The 19,702-nt window shown below is 39.0% G+C and overlaps 1 protein-coding gene across 12 annotated transcripts in view; it reads left to right on the top strand.

Annotated features, from left to right (window-relative positions):
* The window catches only part of vav2 (vav 2 guanine nucleotide exchange factor), a 184,376-nt gene that overhangs the window by 145,672 nt on the left and 19,002 nt on the right, over positions 1-19,702 (top strand). For 8 of the 12 annotated variants that reach the window (XM_055040552.1, XM_055040557.1, XM_055040560.1 and 5 more), the window contains exons 7-12: positions 1,389-1,403; positions 3,233-3,331; positions 5,202-5,270; positions 6,572-6,672; positions 15,304-15,403; positions 17,822-17,917. In XM_055040552.1, the coding sequence (XP_054896527.1) occupies positions 1,389-1,403; positions 3,233-3,331; positions 5,202-5,270; positions 6,572-6,672; positions 15,304-15,403; positions 17,822-17,917 (480 nt within the window). The remainder of the gene's footprint in view (positions 1-1,388; positions 1,404-3,232; positions 3,332-5,201; positions 5,271-6,571; positions 6,673-15,303; positions 15,404-17,821; positions 17,918-19,702) is intronic. The other 4 variants (XM_055040562.1, XM_055040561.1, XM_055040558.1 and 1 more) reach the window with 1 other exon arrangement.

The following is a 19,702-nucleotide window of genomic DNA, read 5'->3' as shown; positions in this document are numbered from 1 at the left end:
TGGATTTTCATCAAATATTCTGTGTGAACTTATGCTGCTGCAATGAAAGTTTATTTTAAGACTTTTGACACATTTCCAGCATAGTTGACTGTAAAAGTAAACAGCTCTGTGTAATTTTAGCCGCAGTATCTTTAAACTGTGAACTGCAAGATTTCTTTCCTTCTTGTGAATTTATCGTTTTCAACCTGCTGCTGATGACATTAATGGGAAGAAAGCATAAACGAACAACCAAAGTGAGATGACAGCAATTTCTTTACGTTCTGTCACATTATAACCACAAACCTTAATGTCAGATGCACAGTTTGTTGGATTTTTCTTAAGTGGAGAGAAAGTTGTAGGTTCATCGACGTTTTTCACAAATTAAATAGGGTGAGCTTTTCTACTTACCCTCCTTTAACTAGGACCCTCAAATTAAACCAGGGTAAGCCTCAGGAAGTCACATCTTTACTAGACAAAGTCCATCTGTGTGTGATTTAGACTCGTTATTATTACAACAGTTTCATGAAGGCGTCAGGTTTATTAGAGAACATTTGTAAACAAACATCATCACCATGAAGGCCAAGGAACACAGCAAGACACGTCAACTTTCAGAGAAAGTGACTCATATCCTGCAGTTGTTGTTGTGTCGAAAAACACATTTGCATTTCTTTTTCAAAGTGTAAATGTGAAAATCCCTTCTGTTTTGGATCTGTGCTAATTTGCACAACCCTTATCTGCAAGATTCTGCTTGTTTCATCATTCCATGTTTGCTCTTTTTAAGCAAGAACAAAGTTCACCTAAAACGGCTGATTTTTAGATGATAGCAAAGTCATTTACTGGAGCTAAATATAGGGGAGATCCACAAGATCCTGCAAAAGACTTGAGACCAGGCAGAGTTTGCAGGGGAATTGTGTAGATTACAGATTATTCCTGAGTTGAAATTCAAAATTCAGACCTATATCCACCTGAGGATATGTGACAAGTAGTTCTCTATCCAATATGACTGAACTGGAACTATCTTGCAAAGAGGAATGTGAGAATATGTCAGTCTGCAGATGCACATAGCAGACAAACAGCTGTAACTGTGCCAAAGGTGCTTCTTTAAGAATCAATGCAGGGAGACCGAAAATGATTTTGTGTCTCTTCAAGAAATAAGTTGAGGTTTGTGGTTGTAGTGTATGGAATCTTCTGCAACATTATATTAGCTTATATTATCATAAGCTCGGTGCTTGAGGATGCAGCTGTTCTTTGCAGAGTTTATCAGACTCATTGTGATGATCTAAATGCTCCATCATGATGGAGCCGACAGACACTGCAAAGACCAGATGATGATGCGGCTTTCCATTTATTGCCTATTCCACACTTGGTGATATAAACTTGTCACTTGCTTTGCCCTTCTCATGCTGCAGATCAGATACATGCAGGTGAGTGCTGCTGTGTTTGTGACTCAACTCCCCCTCCTCTCTCCTCCAACCTCCTTCTCCCCATCAGCTAACTTCCCCTCATCACTTCATTTCAAACACACAGCATCCCACGAGAATGATGACCCGCCGATTAGGGTTAGTGACCCATGCACGGTGGCGGGGGAGACCCCATCTGGTTGAACGTCTGACTCAGGGCCTGTGCCTTCAGCTCAGTGACTGCAGAGTTAAGTGATGTCAGCGAACACCACCCGCTGCCTCAACAAAGACGGACGCAAACTTTGTTGTGCTGGCTTCGTGCCCTGCCTCGCTTTTTCTTTTTCTAATTACAGGCTGGACCGAAGCCTGGACTGGACGTTCTTTTTCTTCTTCTTTAAGCATTGTTAGCTCCAGGTTTTTTATTGGTAACGGCCAAATCTGGTCCAGATGGCTCCCCTGCTTCTTCTTTATCTTCCTCTTAAGTTTAGCTGCTTCAAGTGCGCACCAGATAAAAATGTGTTCAAATTAAATCTGTATGTTTTTGTTCCAATGCTCTGTGGATTTCACAGAGCTGTTAGCTAAGTTGTGTGTGGAAATCAGTCAATTTCCTTCATTTATTCAGATTTTCTTTGTTTTCTTTTAGTGCAGTTGTTATTTTTTTTATTTATTTTTACTAGTTGATTGATCAGTGAACTTTGCAATCGCTCAGTGATTTCACAAAGCAGTCACCCTCTGTATGTGAGGGCATCGTCTGCGTAACAACAATAATCAATTTTACGCTTCCTTGGAATATTAGTGAAGCCCATGAAATACAAAAAAAGTTGCAGAGGCACAGATACCATGCTTTGTGTGACACCGTGTGACACAATCCTGAAATCATTTAAAACAACACAGTCTGTTCTCTCAGGCTGGTACGAACTGAACCACTCCACAAAAGCCTACAGAACGATTTCATACTATGATCCACCATGTCAAAGGCAAGGATTACATACTTCTTTGAATCTGTAGCCAAACGGATCTCATTAAAGAACCAGAAACTGCTTTAGATGCTTCAGCAGTGTTATTATAACTTGAACTTGGTTCAGCCCTTCTAACCCAACCCAGTCCAAAGTTTTGGTGGCCTGCCAAGCTGAGCAGAGAAAAATGGAGCCTTAATCATAACTAGAGTGCCAACAGCAGCTATGATTTAAATCTTTGATCAAGTGTGGTCTGTAGTGCTTTTATTAATCGATGCAGCGCTCAGGGCTGTTTGCTCAAGTTGCTAAACAGAAGTCATCCTCCAAAAAGGTAATGTGGCAAAGAGCCCAAAATAAAGTATAGAAACCTGGATGGACTCTACCTTTGGGGAAAAGAAATTCTCGAATCATATAAAACGAAATTAATTCCTGGCTTGTCAGAACCGTTCCTTACGGCTAAAGTGGGAGAAACTTGCTGTCGGTACATTTCTCCTGCAAGTTAGAAAACAAGTTGGTATAGAAAGAACAAAGAAGTAGGATCTGAGGTTATAACAAGGCTCATCTTGAGTTTAAACCAACTTTAAGAAGTCTAATATAACATTTTTTTCTTGTCTCAACAATAAATATGAATGACTCTTTACCTTAAGGTAGACTGTCATGATAATCTGTTAGATAATCCAGTTTACCTGACACAAAGCGAAACAGCGTTTTACGGCAGAAATCTAGTATGAAACCACTGGCATGTGGGTTTTATGCCGCTTTCATCAACGTTTCATCCCATATAATCCGTTCAGCGTTTTGACACATGGCAAGATTATATTATTTTAATTAGTTCACTGTGTATTTAAACAAATATAAGCAGCAAATATAATTAGGTTTTTTCTTTGTATTTTCTAGAAAATGGGTATGACAGAAGATGACAAGAGGAACTGCTGCTTAGTCGAGATCCAAGAGACTGAAGCCAAGTACTACAAGACTTTAGAGGACATTGAGAAGGTGAGTTCTTATGTTACAATTTGGTTCAGAAGTTCTCATTCACTCATTAACAGGCATGCAAGAGGAATCTGGTGCACAAAGTAAAATATAATTGATGAAAATATACCTAAAAATAAAACATTTTCTAGCCTTTGCATAAACATTAGTCCTTTTATCCTGGGATTATTCATCAGGTGATAGAAGGCTGACTTTGTAACTGTCTTTGTATGTCTCTAAAGGTTCAGATTTTGAGCCTGGCCACTAGTTTCTAGAGACCAACAGCAATAAATAGGTAAAAGGAATCAATATTAGAAAGAAATAATATTCTAATAATATTTCTGCAGGTATTTTTCTTCAGAAAAAAGGTTCAACTATTACTATTCTGCAGGACTGTCAATGATGCAGGTAGTTAGTGTTTTCCTACCTGCTCTGGGTTCCTGTTGATACCTCCTTGTTGTCGACGCCTGATGCCCCTCGGCTGTGTGTCAGCATGGAAATGTCACATATCGGCCGATTCATTTGGGAGCACAAATGCCACGGGAACTGATCGATATGGTTATTATTGGCTGAGCCCACAGGGGAGACGATTTATCCCCGGTCCTTTAAGTGCGCGTTACAGGTACCGAGAGGAATAGCTCGATTTATATTAAATCTCATTATAATGCTAAATTAAGTCTAATAATACATCAATTCAATTTATGAGGATATAAAATACTGTGTACTTTTCAATTCAAGGACCTGGGTAAATAATTTTTAATGTTTTTATACAAATAAAACAGAAAAATGTGTTTTCATCATTGATGAGTCGATACTTTGCAGAATTGACTTCAGGTACAGTTCAGCTGAACTTGGGGTTTTCTCTGCCAGCTATAGAAATACATTCATGCTTGTTCTTCTGCAGCTCAACCTCGGGCACACTGGATGAATATGTGAACATACTTTGATCTAAGACATTTCATTGCAGCTCTGGCTGTATGTTTCGAGTGACTGTCGTGTTGGAAGATGAACCCTAACCGTGTTTTTTGTAGCCTCCAGGAGGTTTTTCTCCAAGTTTGACCTCTGTTTTATATTTGTTTTCTTTCATAAAACTCTCCTTTCCTGGCCTGTCAGTTTAGGTGAACATACATCTTTCAGTAGATTTGCAGTCTAGCCATAAACCTTTTATTTTAAAATACTGGATTGAACAGAGCTCTATGAAACATTCAAAAATATTCCAGTTATTTCACACACCTTTCCTGCCATTCTTTTCGCAAAACAGACTGGTAAAGTCGAGCAACCTTCTTGCGAAACAGACACAAACACTCCAGCTCTCTCAGCATAACGATAAACCTTTGTTGAGATCGGCGCTGCTAACGCATCACTTTCGTCGTTGGCAGATTTCTTCTGAGTGCCACAAATCATCCGCTCTGCTAATTTCATTAAAGTGAATGTGCATCCTGTGTTTTTCCCCACATTAGACCAACGTGAGAGTGAATGAGAACAAACGTGCCTCTCGTCATCAGAGGACTCGTAAAGCTTAATTGAGTTGGGGTTCATAAAGGCTGTCGTTTTTTATGTTGCTTCTTAGTTGATCTATTTGTTATCATTATGATGATGAAATGTGGCGGCCATAAAGCAGAGCTATGGAAAATAACAGGCAGGTTTTTCCTGTCGTCTGCAGCAGCGCTGCGTCTCCATGTAGCGCTAGCTCACTAAATGTTATTTCCATTTAGTAAATGGCCTGATACATGTTCCCCGTCTTTTTACCATGTTGTGTAATTATTGATTTATGCTAAAAGCTTGAATTGATCTCTTTCAAAGAAAGAAATGCAAACTCTGACGTTAAGACTGTTGAGAAAATGAGGCTTTTCGTGTGGAGCATGTTCTGATTCGTTCCTCTCTCCCCTTGAAGAATTACATGATCCCGCTGAAGCACGTCTTGAGTTTGCAAGAAATGGAGGCTATTTTTGTCAACCTGGAGGTGAGTACGCGGTCAGGCAAAGAAACATCTGTCTTTACAACATGTCTGCATGCCTCTGACAGGTGAATAATGGAGAGTGCATATGGATAGCTGATTGACTGACATGGCATGTTATTGTTTCTCCGCTCTACCCTGATACATAATTTATAGTTTCATATATAGAGCAAATATTTGTCTTAAAAACAGCACCAAAGGAAAACACAAGATATTTTTTTCATACATCGTCGTCAGTGATGGATGTATGAGCTGGACTGAACGATGGAAAAATGTGTTTTAGCGGTGACTCAAAATGCCAAGCAAAAGATTCTTAAAAGCAAAATTGTTGGACAAGTTTTTCTGCATTTTTTTATGGAACCTGAATCAGCTTTTCTTTCTAGATTGTAGGTTTAGAAAACAGGTCATTACTCATTGCTCCAAAGCACCTCCAACATGTTTGACTTTCTTCACATCTGGTAAAATTGTGCTTTTCATGCCAATTGTTAAATAGTCGTAAATCATCATTATTACAAATTGAGCTCGTGGTAGTTATACTCATTTCCACAGAAAATGTATATATTAAAAAAAGCATCTGTGGTAACATTATGTCTGGAACACCAAACTTGGACATCAGGGTGGAAAAACAATATAAAATTAGTGATAGCGAAGTCTCCAGCAAGAAGGAGGCATTCAGAAAAACTCTTGTTTGGCTGAAATATATCTTGGAAATGTAACAAACCGGCATCCTACTCAGAGATGTAAAAGTTCTCAGCCATGAACCCAACGTAGGTGTAAAACATTACAGTTGTGAGTGTCAGATGGGGGTAAAACTCAGGTTTTGCTCAGGTTCTGACCAGCATTTTTACTCTAATGTGTTTACATTAGCAAACCAGGTAGTGATTGCATTGGATCTGATCTTCAGTTGGAAAGCTTAGCCTGTTATCTGAGACATGTTGAGTTATCATACATGTATTGCTTAGATCACTTTATATGTTGCAATTTTACTAAAAAGGCAACATTGAATCTAGAAAAGGTTAAAAATGGAGGAGCACCATTCATTTTCCTTGTCTTTGCTGAACCTCCAAGAACAGAGGTAAGAAAAACGTCTGATATTTCCTTCTGCTTCTTTGTGATAATTAAAGTATATTTGCTGTTTGAACTATTAAAATAGGCAGTTCCAAGCAGTTTTAGAGGGAGTTTCAGTTTTTTGTTGTTGTTTTTTTTCTTTCCTAAACCCTCAAACATCAAATATTTATGTTTGTCTGCTTTTACATGTAACACAGACATGTCAGCGTGTTCTGTTGTTTATTGTGTTGTTCTCCTAGGATATAATCCGGGTCCACTTTGCCCTTCTGCGAGCCATCGATTTGAACATGGTCAGCGGAGGAAGCGGTCTCGGAAAGATCTTTCTCGACTTCAAAGAAAGGTTGGTGTCCTGTAATCCGCGCCAAGTGTTTGACCTCATGTCGCGGTCTTTTGTGCTCATGACCCAGAGCGACGAAATCCAGTTACAACACAAAGATGGAGGACTTTTTCTATCCTTTCAACTCTGTGAGACTGCATTAGGATGAGTATCCACAGATCAAACCGCCCATTGATGGGATTAGTACATCAAGAATAAGTCACTTAAAAATAAATAAATCAAGCTGTGTGCAAAAAAAAGCTGAAAGAGCATGAAGCCAATTGTTTCTCTTTTCAGGCAAAGTTGACAAAGCAGCAGCACTTAGCCTGTCATTCATGTACATTTCTTCTCTCTCTTATTGTCGCAATTTATTATTCTTTGCATCAATATTGTGCTGCTGTAACTAAACACACAAGTGGAAGAAATGGCTGGATTTCTCTTTTACCAAAAAAGAGAAATCCTACAAACACTAAAACCTCAATTTTTCTTTACATTTTGCGTAGAAGTAAGTTGTGCTCATACAGTATCTCCTTCTGACGTTTCTTGTCGTTTCCTTCAGTAGTTTTTGCTGTAGCGCCACCACAGGTGAGGCAGCAAACAGCTTTTTCTAAAGGGTTTTGATAGTTTGACGCAGTGCAATGTCAATATGAACTGCATCAACTAAAAATGGAACAAGTGTAGCATTTTTGGTCACTAGTGAATCTTGTCTACTTAACATTTCACGTCACTTTCTCTATCATGGAACCAAAATAAACAAAATTAATTTAAAAACTTGCTCTGCCTCATTTACATATTTACCGGAAACACTGAGAATTTTTATTTCAGGGACAATTGCAAACATTCAGACTGCGTCATGTGCTTGAAACAGCAATGATGTCTCAATTATTTGATTTCTCTGTGGATGTGGGAGAACACAGAGTAAGTCTGAAGGAAAGTTTGTTCCAAACTGGGGATTTCTCTTTGATCTCCTCCTTTCCCAGCTGAAGAGCAGCATGTAGATAAATTGCACCCCTGACGGGAGCGATGATTTGCCCCCCTGCTGCTCTGAGTGCTTCGTTGGTAATGGTAATGATGGTGATGATGGGTTCTGGCTTCGGTCATGATTCTATACGCATCCACGGAAAACGGGAGCCTCCTCGAATAATACGGCCATTACCGCAGGAATGAGTCACCCACTGCTCTGCGTGTGTGTGTGTGTGTGTGTGTGTGTGTGTGTGTGTGTGTGTGTGTGTGTTTTTACCTGTTCTTACATACATAAGTACTAACATACTTCTGTGAGCAGTGATTCCAGCCTATAACTCATCATTTCTGAGCTGTTTTCCCATCTTTAGCAGCTGTTCTCTCTCCACTCATTCACTCCAGCTTGAAACCAAACAGCCATAAAGTTTCAACCAAATATCTATATTAGGGCTGCAACTAACTATTATTTTAGCAATTGATTTTTCTGTCGATAAATCGATTCATTGGGGGGGAATGGTCCGATTCAGTTAATTTTTCATTTAGCCACTTAACCCTTTTTATAGAATATTGGCGTTACATTAAAAGATGCAAATCAACACATCAGAAAGTCAATATTTCAACGCCTAAAATTAATTTCCTTAGAGAACATGTGGTAATTTATAGCAAATGATGCATCTGCGCCTGAAAAGCCTTTTTGTATCGTCAACATGTAAAAACTTCAGACTTTTCTGCTTGATTTAGCATCAGCACAGTGCAGCACTAATTATTCTCTAATTATTATTTTTTAAATAACTAGAGAACAACTAGATTTCAAAGTGGACTTAATAGTTTGTTTTATTTTTTTAACAGTTTGAACTAGGTAAAGTAATTTTGTTTTCCTAAAACACAATTTTTTTGGAGAAATGTATTTTTTTCCTTTTTTTTAATGCAAAGTGTAAATACATTTGTACAGTTTTGAGTGTGATGTTTCTTTAACAAATGGCTATTTTTGAGTTTGTTAATTATTAGTTGATTACCAAATTAGTTGATGATTATCTCAGTAATTGGTTCATCCTGATTAATCTGATTAATAACATCTGATCCATTCATATATATGTCATCTATGGACATTATTAATTAATGTGACAAATTAAGATTATAAGAAGTAGGGCTTGTTTCAAAAGCCCACCTGACTACCAACTGCAATGAATATTGAGTGTTTTGTTCAAAGTGTCACACTCAGTTTTTGCTGAAATCAAGAGTTTGGAGCAACCGACCATTTCCTCTCCTTTCATATACAAATGTGCTGATGACACGCCGGCCATTGTTCCCGTTTACCTTTCAGTGACATTCTCTGAAATGCGACACAGGGTTATTTTCAGAAAACGACTCATTTGATGTGCAGATGCTCTCCATCCTGGTCTTTCACCACCTACAGGTGATTGACATACGTACCTTCCTCATTTTAAGCCACCGGTGCATCTTGCATCTCCGTGGTGATAAACAGTCGTAACCGACTGGGATTTGGACCGGCAAAGCTCTCCTCCGGCACCTCGGCGGATTTCCTGAGGACGGGGTCTGGCATAATTAATTTGGTTATCTGTGCTTGTAAGTCTCTGTGACCTTTACGACAATGTGCTTGTATCCTTTTTCCTGGTGTTGGAGCTAAAGATGAAAAGGCCTTTTTGTGTGCTTGTCATTGAACCGGCAGCCATGCTGAAAATGTCACCGGTTTATCTTCCCAGCTTTTAAACAGCCAGACTGAGGCGGAATGGAAAAGTGCACTCAGAGGAAGCTCCATAAACTAAATGGGCATCTAAATAGCCTCTTGTTGATATACTCATTTGCAACATTCCAGAACTCATTTCCGGAGTAATCTGGCTCACAGATATGCAGGCGGGGGCCTAATCATAGTGGCACTGTGAGCCTCTTTAAAGAGGGCCTTTGCTCTATGTTCTCCACCATTTGCTGTTTGCTGGGAAGGCTGAGTGGAGGTGAGGGGGTCCCAGTGCCATGTGTCTCTGAATATTAGCTGCTTCCACAGCTTGTCACTTCTGGTTTGCTCACAGAACTCCTCCGTCGCCTGACTCAGCTTGCTGCTGTGCTAGGGTGAGGGCGGACGCCCAGGGCACAGTTACCCCGAAATTGTGTTTGTGCTGGAATAACGTGCGCAGCAGCTTTCTCGTCATGGAAGAGACGCACACAGCGGGAGGAAGAGGAGAAGTTTTAACTGCTTCTGCAAAGCCCAAAGGAAAACTCAACATTTCTGCTTTTCGCAGACTGATATTGCCAGCTGGACAGCTATAGGACGTCTAACGGCACTTGTGAACATTTGGCAGCTGAACTTATGATAAAAACTTTGGCTTTATTTTCTTCCCTAAACATATAAATCCTCTCATTATCTTTTAATCCTTTTCTATAATTCCTGCCTGGTTTCTGGCTACTTTAAGTTCAGAGAAGAAGATGATAAACATTTGCTCAAATATATAAGAAAAGCACATAAAAGCTGCAGCATCACACTCTATATTTTCTTGTAACCTTTTAAAGTCACCGTGATCGATAGTGACTTTCTGAATCTCTTTAAACTTGTGTTTGTTCACCTCAGCAGCTTTTTCTGTAGAAAGCGCTTAACAAAAATGAGAAAGAAAAACTACGACTTCAGCAGATGAACAGTGTTTTTTTTTAGATCTGTAAGAGCCGGGATGAATCTGATAACCATTAACCCTGTAAGACCTATCTTCAAATCTCTGCCTGGATTTTTTTTTTTTTTTTTGCTTGTTTTAATTTTACGCAGTTCTTTAAATGTTTTGAGAGTAAATATATTTGCCCTTTTATCCATAACAACTGGAACTTTCAATATCTAAAAAGTTATTTTTGCAATTTACTGTGTGCCATATTTAAAGTTCTTCTTAGAAAGCAAAGTTTTTCTCTTTGGCCATAATCACTTTATTACAATACAAACGTTTCCTTCTTTTTGAGACAACATCATAAGATTCATGGAGGGTTTATGCTTGTGGTCTAGTTAAAGTCCATGTCTTCTAATCTGCTAAAATGCATGGAAGATATGAGCTAATCTGGTATATTTCCAATATCTGGGTCTGAATCTCAATAACTTGTTTGCTAAATTATGTGTTGGCACAATGCTGGTTTCTTCCTTGATTTTCATGTCTAATCAGCCACAGATCAGAGTCAAATCTCAGCACTTTACTGCTCTATCGCCTCTTAATATTTTGAATTATATAAAAGTGATTTTTTAAACTTATTTCTAATTCAGGATTTTCTCTTAATTTTGTTTTTATTTTCTTTCCAAAACACAGAGCAGATGATAAGCTGTGAGCTGCAGTAATCACAGCTCTGACTGGCTGGGGGGAATGATGCAAGCTGCCCTTTCCACTCACCATTAAAGCTTTTGTTAAACTGGCTGGGAAAAAAAAAAAAAGAAGAGGACAAAGCGTGAGACGACAGGCTGTGTTCTTCTCTGAATTCCCTGTATAATTATTTTCTATTTAAGCAGGTATTGAACTCAAACTCTTAGAAATCCAGGAAGAAAAAAAAATCATAGAATAAGTTTCTTGTGGCTTGTAAGCAGCTGCAAAAACAATAAATCGATTAAAATGAGCCGCAAATCAAAAACTGTGATGATAGGCTCTTTTGAAGAGAGCTGAACGAGAACAAGAATTAAACTCACATTTTGAGCGCGATGCTGTTCCCAACTTCACTGCCTCACCTCCAATGAAGGTTTTTGTTGTCGTACTTTTGATGCAACCTGCTGTGGAAATCTATTCACCGCTTCTAGATTTACTTCCTTTGACAAAGTAAAAGGTTTCAGATCAAGATTTTTCAAGTTGCAAAATTCTAAATGCATTTTTTATTAAGAGAAACAAATTGTGTCAGCTTTGTCTGAAATTAAAATTGATGACCTGAAACATTTAGGTGTGACGTAAAAAACGAAATTTGAAGAAATATGGTAGAGGGCTGACTTCAAACGTCTTAAAAATAAGACCTTCATGTCCCATTATGTCCTGATCATTCATTCTATAATTTCTATCTTTGGTCTGTGCAACATTTCATGCTCCATCTGCCGCCTTATAGCCGGTCAAAGCCGCCCATTAATCTCAATTACTGTTCCAGGAGAGCCGGAGCCGAGGGAGCGTAGATCCAGTCCTGATCGAGATCTTATTGGATCCGCTTGATCATATTTTAATAAACTTTTCAGGGAAAAGTTTGGATTCGTTGTGGGGAATCTCGTAGTTCAGGACTCCACCTCTGGCAGCCTGGTCCCATTTTGCAGCCTGAATATTTTAGGAAGATTTCCAGCGTGAAATTATTCATGTGGACATGCTTTCACATCAATAATGGAGATTCGTGAGTTTGCACTTTTGTGCTTTGGGGAGCAGCCATGAAATCACATTGCAGTCTAATTTTAACCACAAACATTTTGAAATAAATCTGACTGCATGTTTATTGTAAATTATTAAAGCACATCTTAAAAACAAATTGGGTCATGACATCATAACAGGGAATGATTAATACTGATTAATACTGTGTGTCATAGAGAGATAATTCACTGATCTTATCTTGCATATAAAACATGTGGGCAAAGGAAATGCAAAAGCTAACAAAAAAAACCCAAAGCAAACAAACATCCTGAGTTCAGTACTAAGTACAAATGTGAAGTTTGCTAACATTAGCTCGTTAGCCAAATCAACAGAAATGGTTCATCAAACCCGAAATAAACCTTACATAGATGGATTCTGAAGAGTTTTTACATGATAATTTGGTCGACTCGGTTCGATTCTACCCTTACATTTTCATCTGCTGCAGTTTGCTTTCCCACCTCACTGTGTTAAACAAGCTGTTCCCCTCCTCGCCTGTGGCGGCGCTGCATCGCAAACTACTGAAAGAAATTATATCTCTGGAAAACATGAACGCTTCTTTCTACTTCTCAAAATGTAAGCAAAAATTCAAGTGGCATCAGATTTTACCGCTTGACACTTCAAGCCATTTCTCTCTTGTACTATGTTTGGTTTGGCTGTATTTACCCAAAATGCCTTGCGCTATAACCCATTTGAGCTCGCATCCACATATTCATTCGAACAGCACGCTTTTAACCAAAATGAGACCCAGATTTTTAGGTGGAGTTTGCTTTTAGTTTGGATTGCACATTCACTTCTCCACAAACGTATCGGACTTCCCAGGCAAACGAGCTGGAGTTCGATTAAAGCGGATTAAACACGACTGGTGTGAATGCGTCCCGTGACAGAGACACAGAGAGAGAGAGAGAGAGAGAGACCAGCGATTCCTGTGGGCACCAGCCTTGTGAAACTATTAAGCTGCACATTTCTCAACAGTTTCAACAAATTTGCCCACATCTGTAAGATAAAAACAGTAAAACTGAAGCACATTTTGCAGCTACGCGTCCAGTTTGCAGATATCTTGCTCTCAGGTATCTGCGAAGAGCTCGATCAGACTCCAGATTGCCGGTGCTCATCTCCATCTCACCCTTCTCAAGATTCAGTTTGAGAGCCTTGCCAGCTCTGTTGAAGGGGCAAGGGGTGGCGTGCGCGCCAGCCGTGCCAACGTCCTATTTCCAATGTGGGCCACGTGTAGCAGCTTCCTCCAGGCAAGATGACTTTGAACTCGCTCCCAGCTGAACCATCCCAGATCTGTGTCAGTGTCCCATTGTAGCATCTAATGAAGCACCGCTTGGAACGACTGGATATTTTTCCTCTCACACTGATAACAGGAAATATGCCTTTCATTAGAGCTCTGTGATTACCATTTGTTGGCAGTAAGATGCCACCCTGACGAACACTGCCTCGAGTTCAGCCTGCTTCACTTTTCTAATCAGAACAAATTTATTCACACAATCATTTATCTGCCCTCCCCCTGTGGTGGTAAACGTCTCTTAAACTGACCTCTGGAACTGTGTTATTAATCTTAAAACGAATGTGCGGCACACAGCCTGGAGGCCGGGAATCACAGAGCAGTTCAGAGCTAATTATGGACTCAGACAGTGATCTCTCTTTTATCTCTGATATTGTATCTTAAACATTTCAGACATTCCGAAGAGCCACATTAGTTCTTATTAAGCCTGATATTGCAGCTCAAGCATGCAGATTCAGTCTCAGAGGACGGCTGCAGATATCTCAGTCACAATCTCAAGTGATGTTTCAATTTGCGCCACAGTGAGATGGATATTGCATTAGGTTATTTATAGAATAGATTTTTCAGTTTAATTAAAAAAGTTGAAGGTGAGGACAGAACAGAAAAAACCCAACCTGGAGTGCTTGCCTGGACAAGAGGCTTTAAAGCTACGTACATTTGTTTTGTGCTTATAGATGTTGAAATATGTGTTACTACTCCTGCTAAAGATATTCAGAAAGTCTTAAAATATAATTAGCTTTTATCACAGCAGCATTATCTCCCTCTGGAAAATATCCAATCTGGAATTATGAACAATTATATATAAAAGTAAAGATTCTGGGTTTTTCTGTAATTAATAACCAGATTATGACTTCAAGTATTTGGAATGTAATTTAGTTAATTTAGCACATAATTGTGATCATAAGATGGCAGCAAAAAGTCTCTAAATGTGCACCTTGGTATGTGCTGAATATTCATCAACAGGCATTAAGAGTATAAATCCATCATCTATGTAATTGTTTTTGGTAAATTTTGTCAACAAGCAAGTTAATAAAATCACCTGTTCTGCAATTATTGGTATTTAAGTACATAGTAAATATGCAGCACCCCTTTTTTATCTGGTGACCATCGTCTGGTGACCATCGTCTGTGTTTGTTTTGTCACAGTTCTAGTTCAGGTCCTAGAGATGTTTGCATGGCTCCTTTTCTACAGTCCTCTTAACATAATGTTTTAGTTTTCTGTCCTTCTTTTCCAACTCGTTTTATGTATAGGACCAGAATAAAATGCATCTGTCACTGAGGGACAAAGGAAAACTCCAATCAATTTTTAGGGTACAAAATTAGAATTCTCAACAAATTAGAGGTTGTGATTATTTTACTGCAATAAAGGTATAATAATTTTGTGGGTTTTTATACATTTTTGACACATTTTGTCTGTTCATACTGAGTGATAACATCCTAATAGATTAAACTGTAATAATGTGAACCTCCACTCGCATTTTTGCGTTTAATTAAAATTAAATTGTAAAAAAGATAGAAGCACTACATCATATTCTGTGATCAAATTAAATGACTGATCCCTTTTTATGTACTAGGAAGGAGAATTCATTTGTGCAACTTCCTGAAAAAAATTTGCAAAAACTATTAGGAATCAAATTATTTCCTTTTTCCTGGTGTTTGCACAGAGGCTGCTTATCAAAGGAAGCATCTTTGTGAGGAATTACCAAACCCAGGCTGTGATAAAACTCAGCCGTTATATTAGCTTCCTTTTTTTTTGGATGTGGTTGTGCGATATTGCTCTTTTGTGGGTCCCGCAGGAAGAAATGGGTGCCTCAAAGGTAAAGGAATTATGAGTATTCACATGAATTAATTTCCCCCACTTTACTGTCCGTCCCACTTTAAGATTCATGCGTATTGTGTGTGTCGGTGTGAGTTCTGTGTCCACTTCATGTGAGCAGAACTGACAGAAAGGTCAAAGAGACGTGCACCTTGCTTCCTTTAACGTGTCCTTTCCCCACTGACTCCTGAAAGGATGATGAGGCTTGACAGTTTGGATTTGTCCCCGCCTCAGGTTGCTGATCTACGGTCAGTACTGCAGCCACATGGAGAACGCCCAGAAGACACTGGATGAGCTGATAGCAACACGGGAGGATGTGAAAATTAAAGTGGAGGTAAGCTGCTTTTAGCGCTCTCTGCTAAACCGTGATATTAGGAGTTCAATAGTCACTATGCACACTTTTGTTTAAAGAAATGACAATGAATTTGCAGGTGAGATTCAGTTTATTTGACTGATCGATATCTAATGCATAATGTTGCTCTAAAGCTTCATCCAACATGCTGCAGCTTAAAAACACGAGTGGATATTTGACGCTATTTCTGCATTCATTCATCTGTCCAATGTATCATTTTCAAGCACAAAGTTAAGTTATGAGCTGATTTTATTTGAAAAATAGAGATTTATTTTACATCAGAGTACAAGATTACGCTCAAGAAAAAAACACAAAACAAACAGAAAATATTGTGTTTCATAAAATGAATATTAACTGTGTATAAGCAATAATGGGGGGAAAAGAAAAGGTATGCAGTGATTTTATATGCATCGTCTGTTGAATACAGAAAGCAAAGATTGCTGCATACAGCTTCAACGTTAATGTCAAATTATTACTTTTTTATGGCCAATATATATATTTTTAGACGAAAGATATTCACTTTTCACTCCTTCGCAAACTGAACATTTACAAACTTCACTGCTTTTATTTTTATTGTTCCAATCTACTTTGCGTGTGGCTGCTATAAAGAGTGTTCAGATGAAATGCAATTGGCTGCAAAGTTAATAAAGTTAATGAAAATGAACTAAATCACAAAAACCTCATTTGCACTTGGCTCGCCGTAAAATGACCCGCTAGCATTGTTGCAGTGATGCTGGTGACTGAAGTAGATGAGCAGAGTGGCTGCTTTAAAATAGAGACCGCTGTTACCTTTAAGAAAGCTTGCTATTATGATTAATTTGGTGTTCACAGGCCAAAATGTTACTGCTAGTGGAATTTCACCCTAATTAACCATTTATCCAAACATCGAGAGCTTCATCTGTGAGGAATTGGCTTAATGTCTCCGAAGAGCTTCTAGTTGTTAACATGAGGCTTTTGGACCCTCAAAGAAAGTGAAAAATGAGACACTTGTCATTTAAGAACAACAACAACAACAAAGACTGTGGTCCTCCTGAAGGGATCTGAACTGGGCTGCAGAGGGTTGAGGTTATGTCCTCAGATGACGGCGCTCCCTTTGGACTGTCCTGGACAGGAAAAGAAAAAAGAAAACTTTCCAGAGAACCAGAAATAACACTGCAAAAACACAAATGTAACCAAGTAAATTCAGTCTAGTTTCCAGTGCAAGTATCTTAGGACACTTGAAATAGGACAAACTAACTTCAAAAAGTTGCTTGAGGCTTGTCAAGCTATAGAGTCAATAATTCCTTCATGTTGATGAGAAAGTACTTGTTCTGTTGGCAAATAAATTAACTTATAACACAAGAAAAATGTCTTTAAATAACCTGCCAATGGAATTAGAACTTTTTCTTAAGTTTTAAGGAATTATTGACTTACGAAGCCTCTAGAGCTTGCTAAAACGTTACTTGTAAGTTAGTTTATCTCATTTCAAGTTTGCTAAGATATTTGCATAAGAAACCAGGCCAAATTTACTTGGTAAGATTTTGTGTTTTTGCAGCCATGAATTTTGTGTCATGTGACAGTGGAGAATCTTGGGAACTTTTATGTGAAGATGTGGAGAATTTTATTGTGATCAAAATATCCTCCAAGAGCAACTTTACCCAACAATACAGGAGCAAACCAGTGTTGAGGAAACTGTTTTCCAGCTCAGTTTTGGGCCCCAAATCCTAACTACTCGAAACCTTTTGACTCTTTGTATAAACCTCATTTATTCCCTAATAGAATCCTGTTAAACTTGTAAAGTCTGCATTACTTATTTTGGATCTGCTAAAGTGAGACGTAACAAAAAGATCTGAGAACTCTGACTCGTTAAAGCTTGAGAAAAACGGCTTTTGTCTCCAACTCAGAGTGTTGGCACGAACTGCAGAATGTGAATGAGTGTCATTTCTTGTGCAGAGCTGTTGTGTAATAGTTGCATCAGCAGTCTGTGAGCGGCGAAGGGGCTCTGGGTGCCATTGGCGGCGTAATGGGGTGATCACAGTCTGAGAGCGTCTCAGATTGGGCCAGCTTTGTAGCGCCCTAAATCAGCTTCTGAAGGTCTCTTTAAAAACCTTGTTGGCGGGGAGCGTTAAGCTGTTAGGTGGAAATAAGCTTCCGCACAAACCGCTGTGAGGGAACAACAGCCACTCTATCCGCTGATGATGCAGAGTTAATCGGAAAGTTTTCATTATTTGGAGGAATTTCTTTGTCAGCATGCATTGGGCTCAATTTCTTCCATTGTGAGAACAGAATAACAGAATAACACCTCACTGTTGTTACTGGAATGCAGCAGCAAATTATTTAACAATGGTTGTGGAAAATGAACAATTCTCTGTTATGCAACATGTGATGATGAAGACTGCCTTGCTGCTCATGTTCCTGCAGGAATGCACCATGAAGGTGCAGGAGGGGAAGTTCAAGCTGCAGGATCTCTTGGTGGTTCCCATGCAGAGGGTGCTGAAGTATCACCTACTACTGAAGGTAAGGAGCTGCGTCCTGACCAGCAGCATCCTCCGTTTTACACAATTTAATCCCATTTTGGGCATTTGAAGAGTGAGTTGACAGATCGCCTTTAAATGCACGACAGGTCTGTCGTTTTCTCTTTGAAGACAGAGACAGAATAGCACCCACTGTTGACGTCGTAAAATATATGTATATATTTTTAACAAATAAAGGGCATTAAATTGTGGCTTACGTTGGTTTTAGCCCACTGACTCAAAGGACTTGCAGCACTCTGCAAAAGGGGTTTCTGTATTTTCTTTCTTTTTGCTACTTTTCAACAATTAAAGAATTTGTGGAATACACAATTCAGACTCAAATCATTTGCAGCTCCTCCAGATTTACTATCGATCGTTTTCTCTTCGTTTTTTCCTTTTTAAATGCTTTTCTTTGCCACCCTGCTGACTCCCCATTGGTTACTGAGGCCATGGGTAATCAAAAGGATAAAATATTTACATTTCAAATTAAAAGCATGCACATAAAACACAGGAAAAAGTACACAGGTTCATCCTCTGACACAATGCTTAATGCTTAATGAAATCCCAATTGATTGCTTTTTCGCTGTTGCTATTAAATATCTGGTGTTTATTTATTAAACAAGTGGATCACTGCAATATTCCCCATGATTAATTCACTCTCATCTTCCAAAACACTCAGAAAATAAGTTACTTGACGACAAGTTGACTGTGGACGCTGCGACTTTTCTGTTTGTTGGTATCGAACCGCTGCAGGAGCCACAGCGAGCCTCCCGGGTCAAATCAGCCGAGCGCTAATCAGATTAAACACACCTCATTTCACCGCCTCCCGCAACTTTGCAGGAGAGCAATGGTGCCTTGCGCTGGGCCCCGAGGGCGTGTCACACCGACAGGTCCTGTTTTTGTGTGGAGGGGCGCTTATGCAGGTCTAATCACGCCTCAGGGCATCACTTCACTTAATGTTGCATAGATATCATCTCAGCAGAGTTCACCGTTTGTTGGTGGTGTGAATAGATCCTTTACGCACTCTGAATAAAGAGAAATCAGCATCTTTTGATTTTTTTTCTTTTGTTGTTGTTGATTTTAATCCCAACTTTGGACTGAAAGAAGGTTATGATTCAAGCTTCCTCTAAAGAAATAATCAACTCTTTAAAAACCTTTGCAAGAAAAGCATCAGTGTTCTGAAAAACATCGATAGCTGGTTTGATTTTGTGGTTTCTTTTCTTCATAATGTATTATAATTAGGGAATTGATTTAGTGCCACCCTCATAAAACATGAAGTTTTTTGCTGCTTTTGCATTCACCTGTTCATCGTCCAGGTTTTATTCTTGCACATTTTACCCAAGAGAGATAAAATGCTGTGCTAACCATGTTACTGTAAGCAAGTGGCTTATTATTTTTAGATGTTTAGCATCAGAAGCCTTAGCTGTCATCCTCTGTGAAGCTTATGCATGTAGGCTGCAGCACAGGGGAATCCCTGAACAGCCCCATTTACCATGTGTCACTTCAAAACTTCATTTTTTCTCATGTGAAATCAGACATTGAGGGGAAAAAAGTGAGTGAACATGTGTTGCGTCTTAGCCTGTAAACTAGCAGAATCTGGCAACCTCACTATATTGCTCGGAGGGACTGAGTTAGTCACTTTTAGTGTTTTATTTACAAGCATTTCTCTGCGTGATAACAAAGAAATGTCTCTATTTATTAAAGCAAGCATTTAAAGTACCATTTTCCAGCCGGACAGATGAGACGGCTGGCATTTTTCACATCAAATTTCTGCGTTAACAAAAAAAAT

Source organism: Poeciliopsis prolifica, unplaced genomic scaffold (assembly GCF_027474105.1).
Source record: "Poeciliopsis prolifica strain line A6 unplaced genomic scaffold, Auburn_PproV2 SCAFFOLD015, whole genome shotgun sequence".
Taxonomy (NCBI): Eukaryota; Metazoa; Chordata; class Actinopteri; order Cyprinodontiformes; family Poeciliidae; genus Poeciliopsis; species Poeciliopsis prolifica.
The sequence above is the reverse complement of the archived record's forward strand: the minus strand, read 5'-3'. Positions and strand labels throughout refer to the sequence as shown.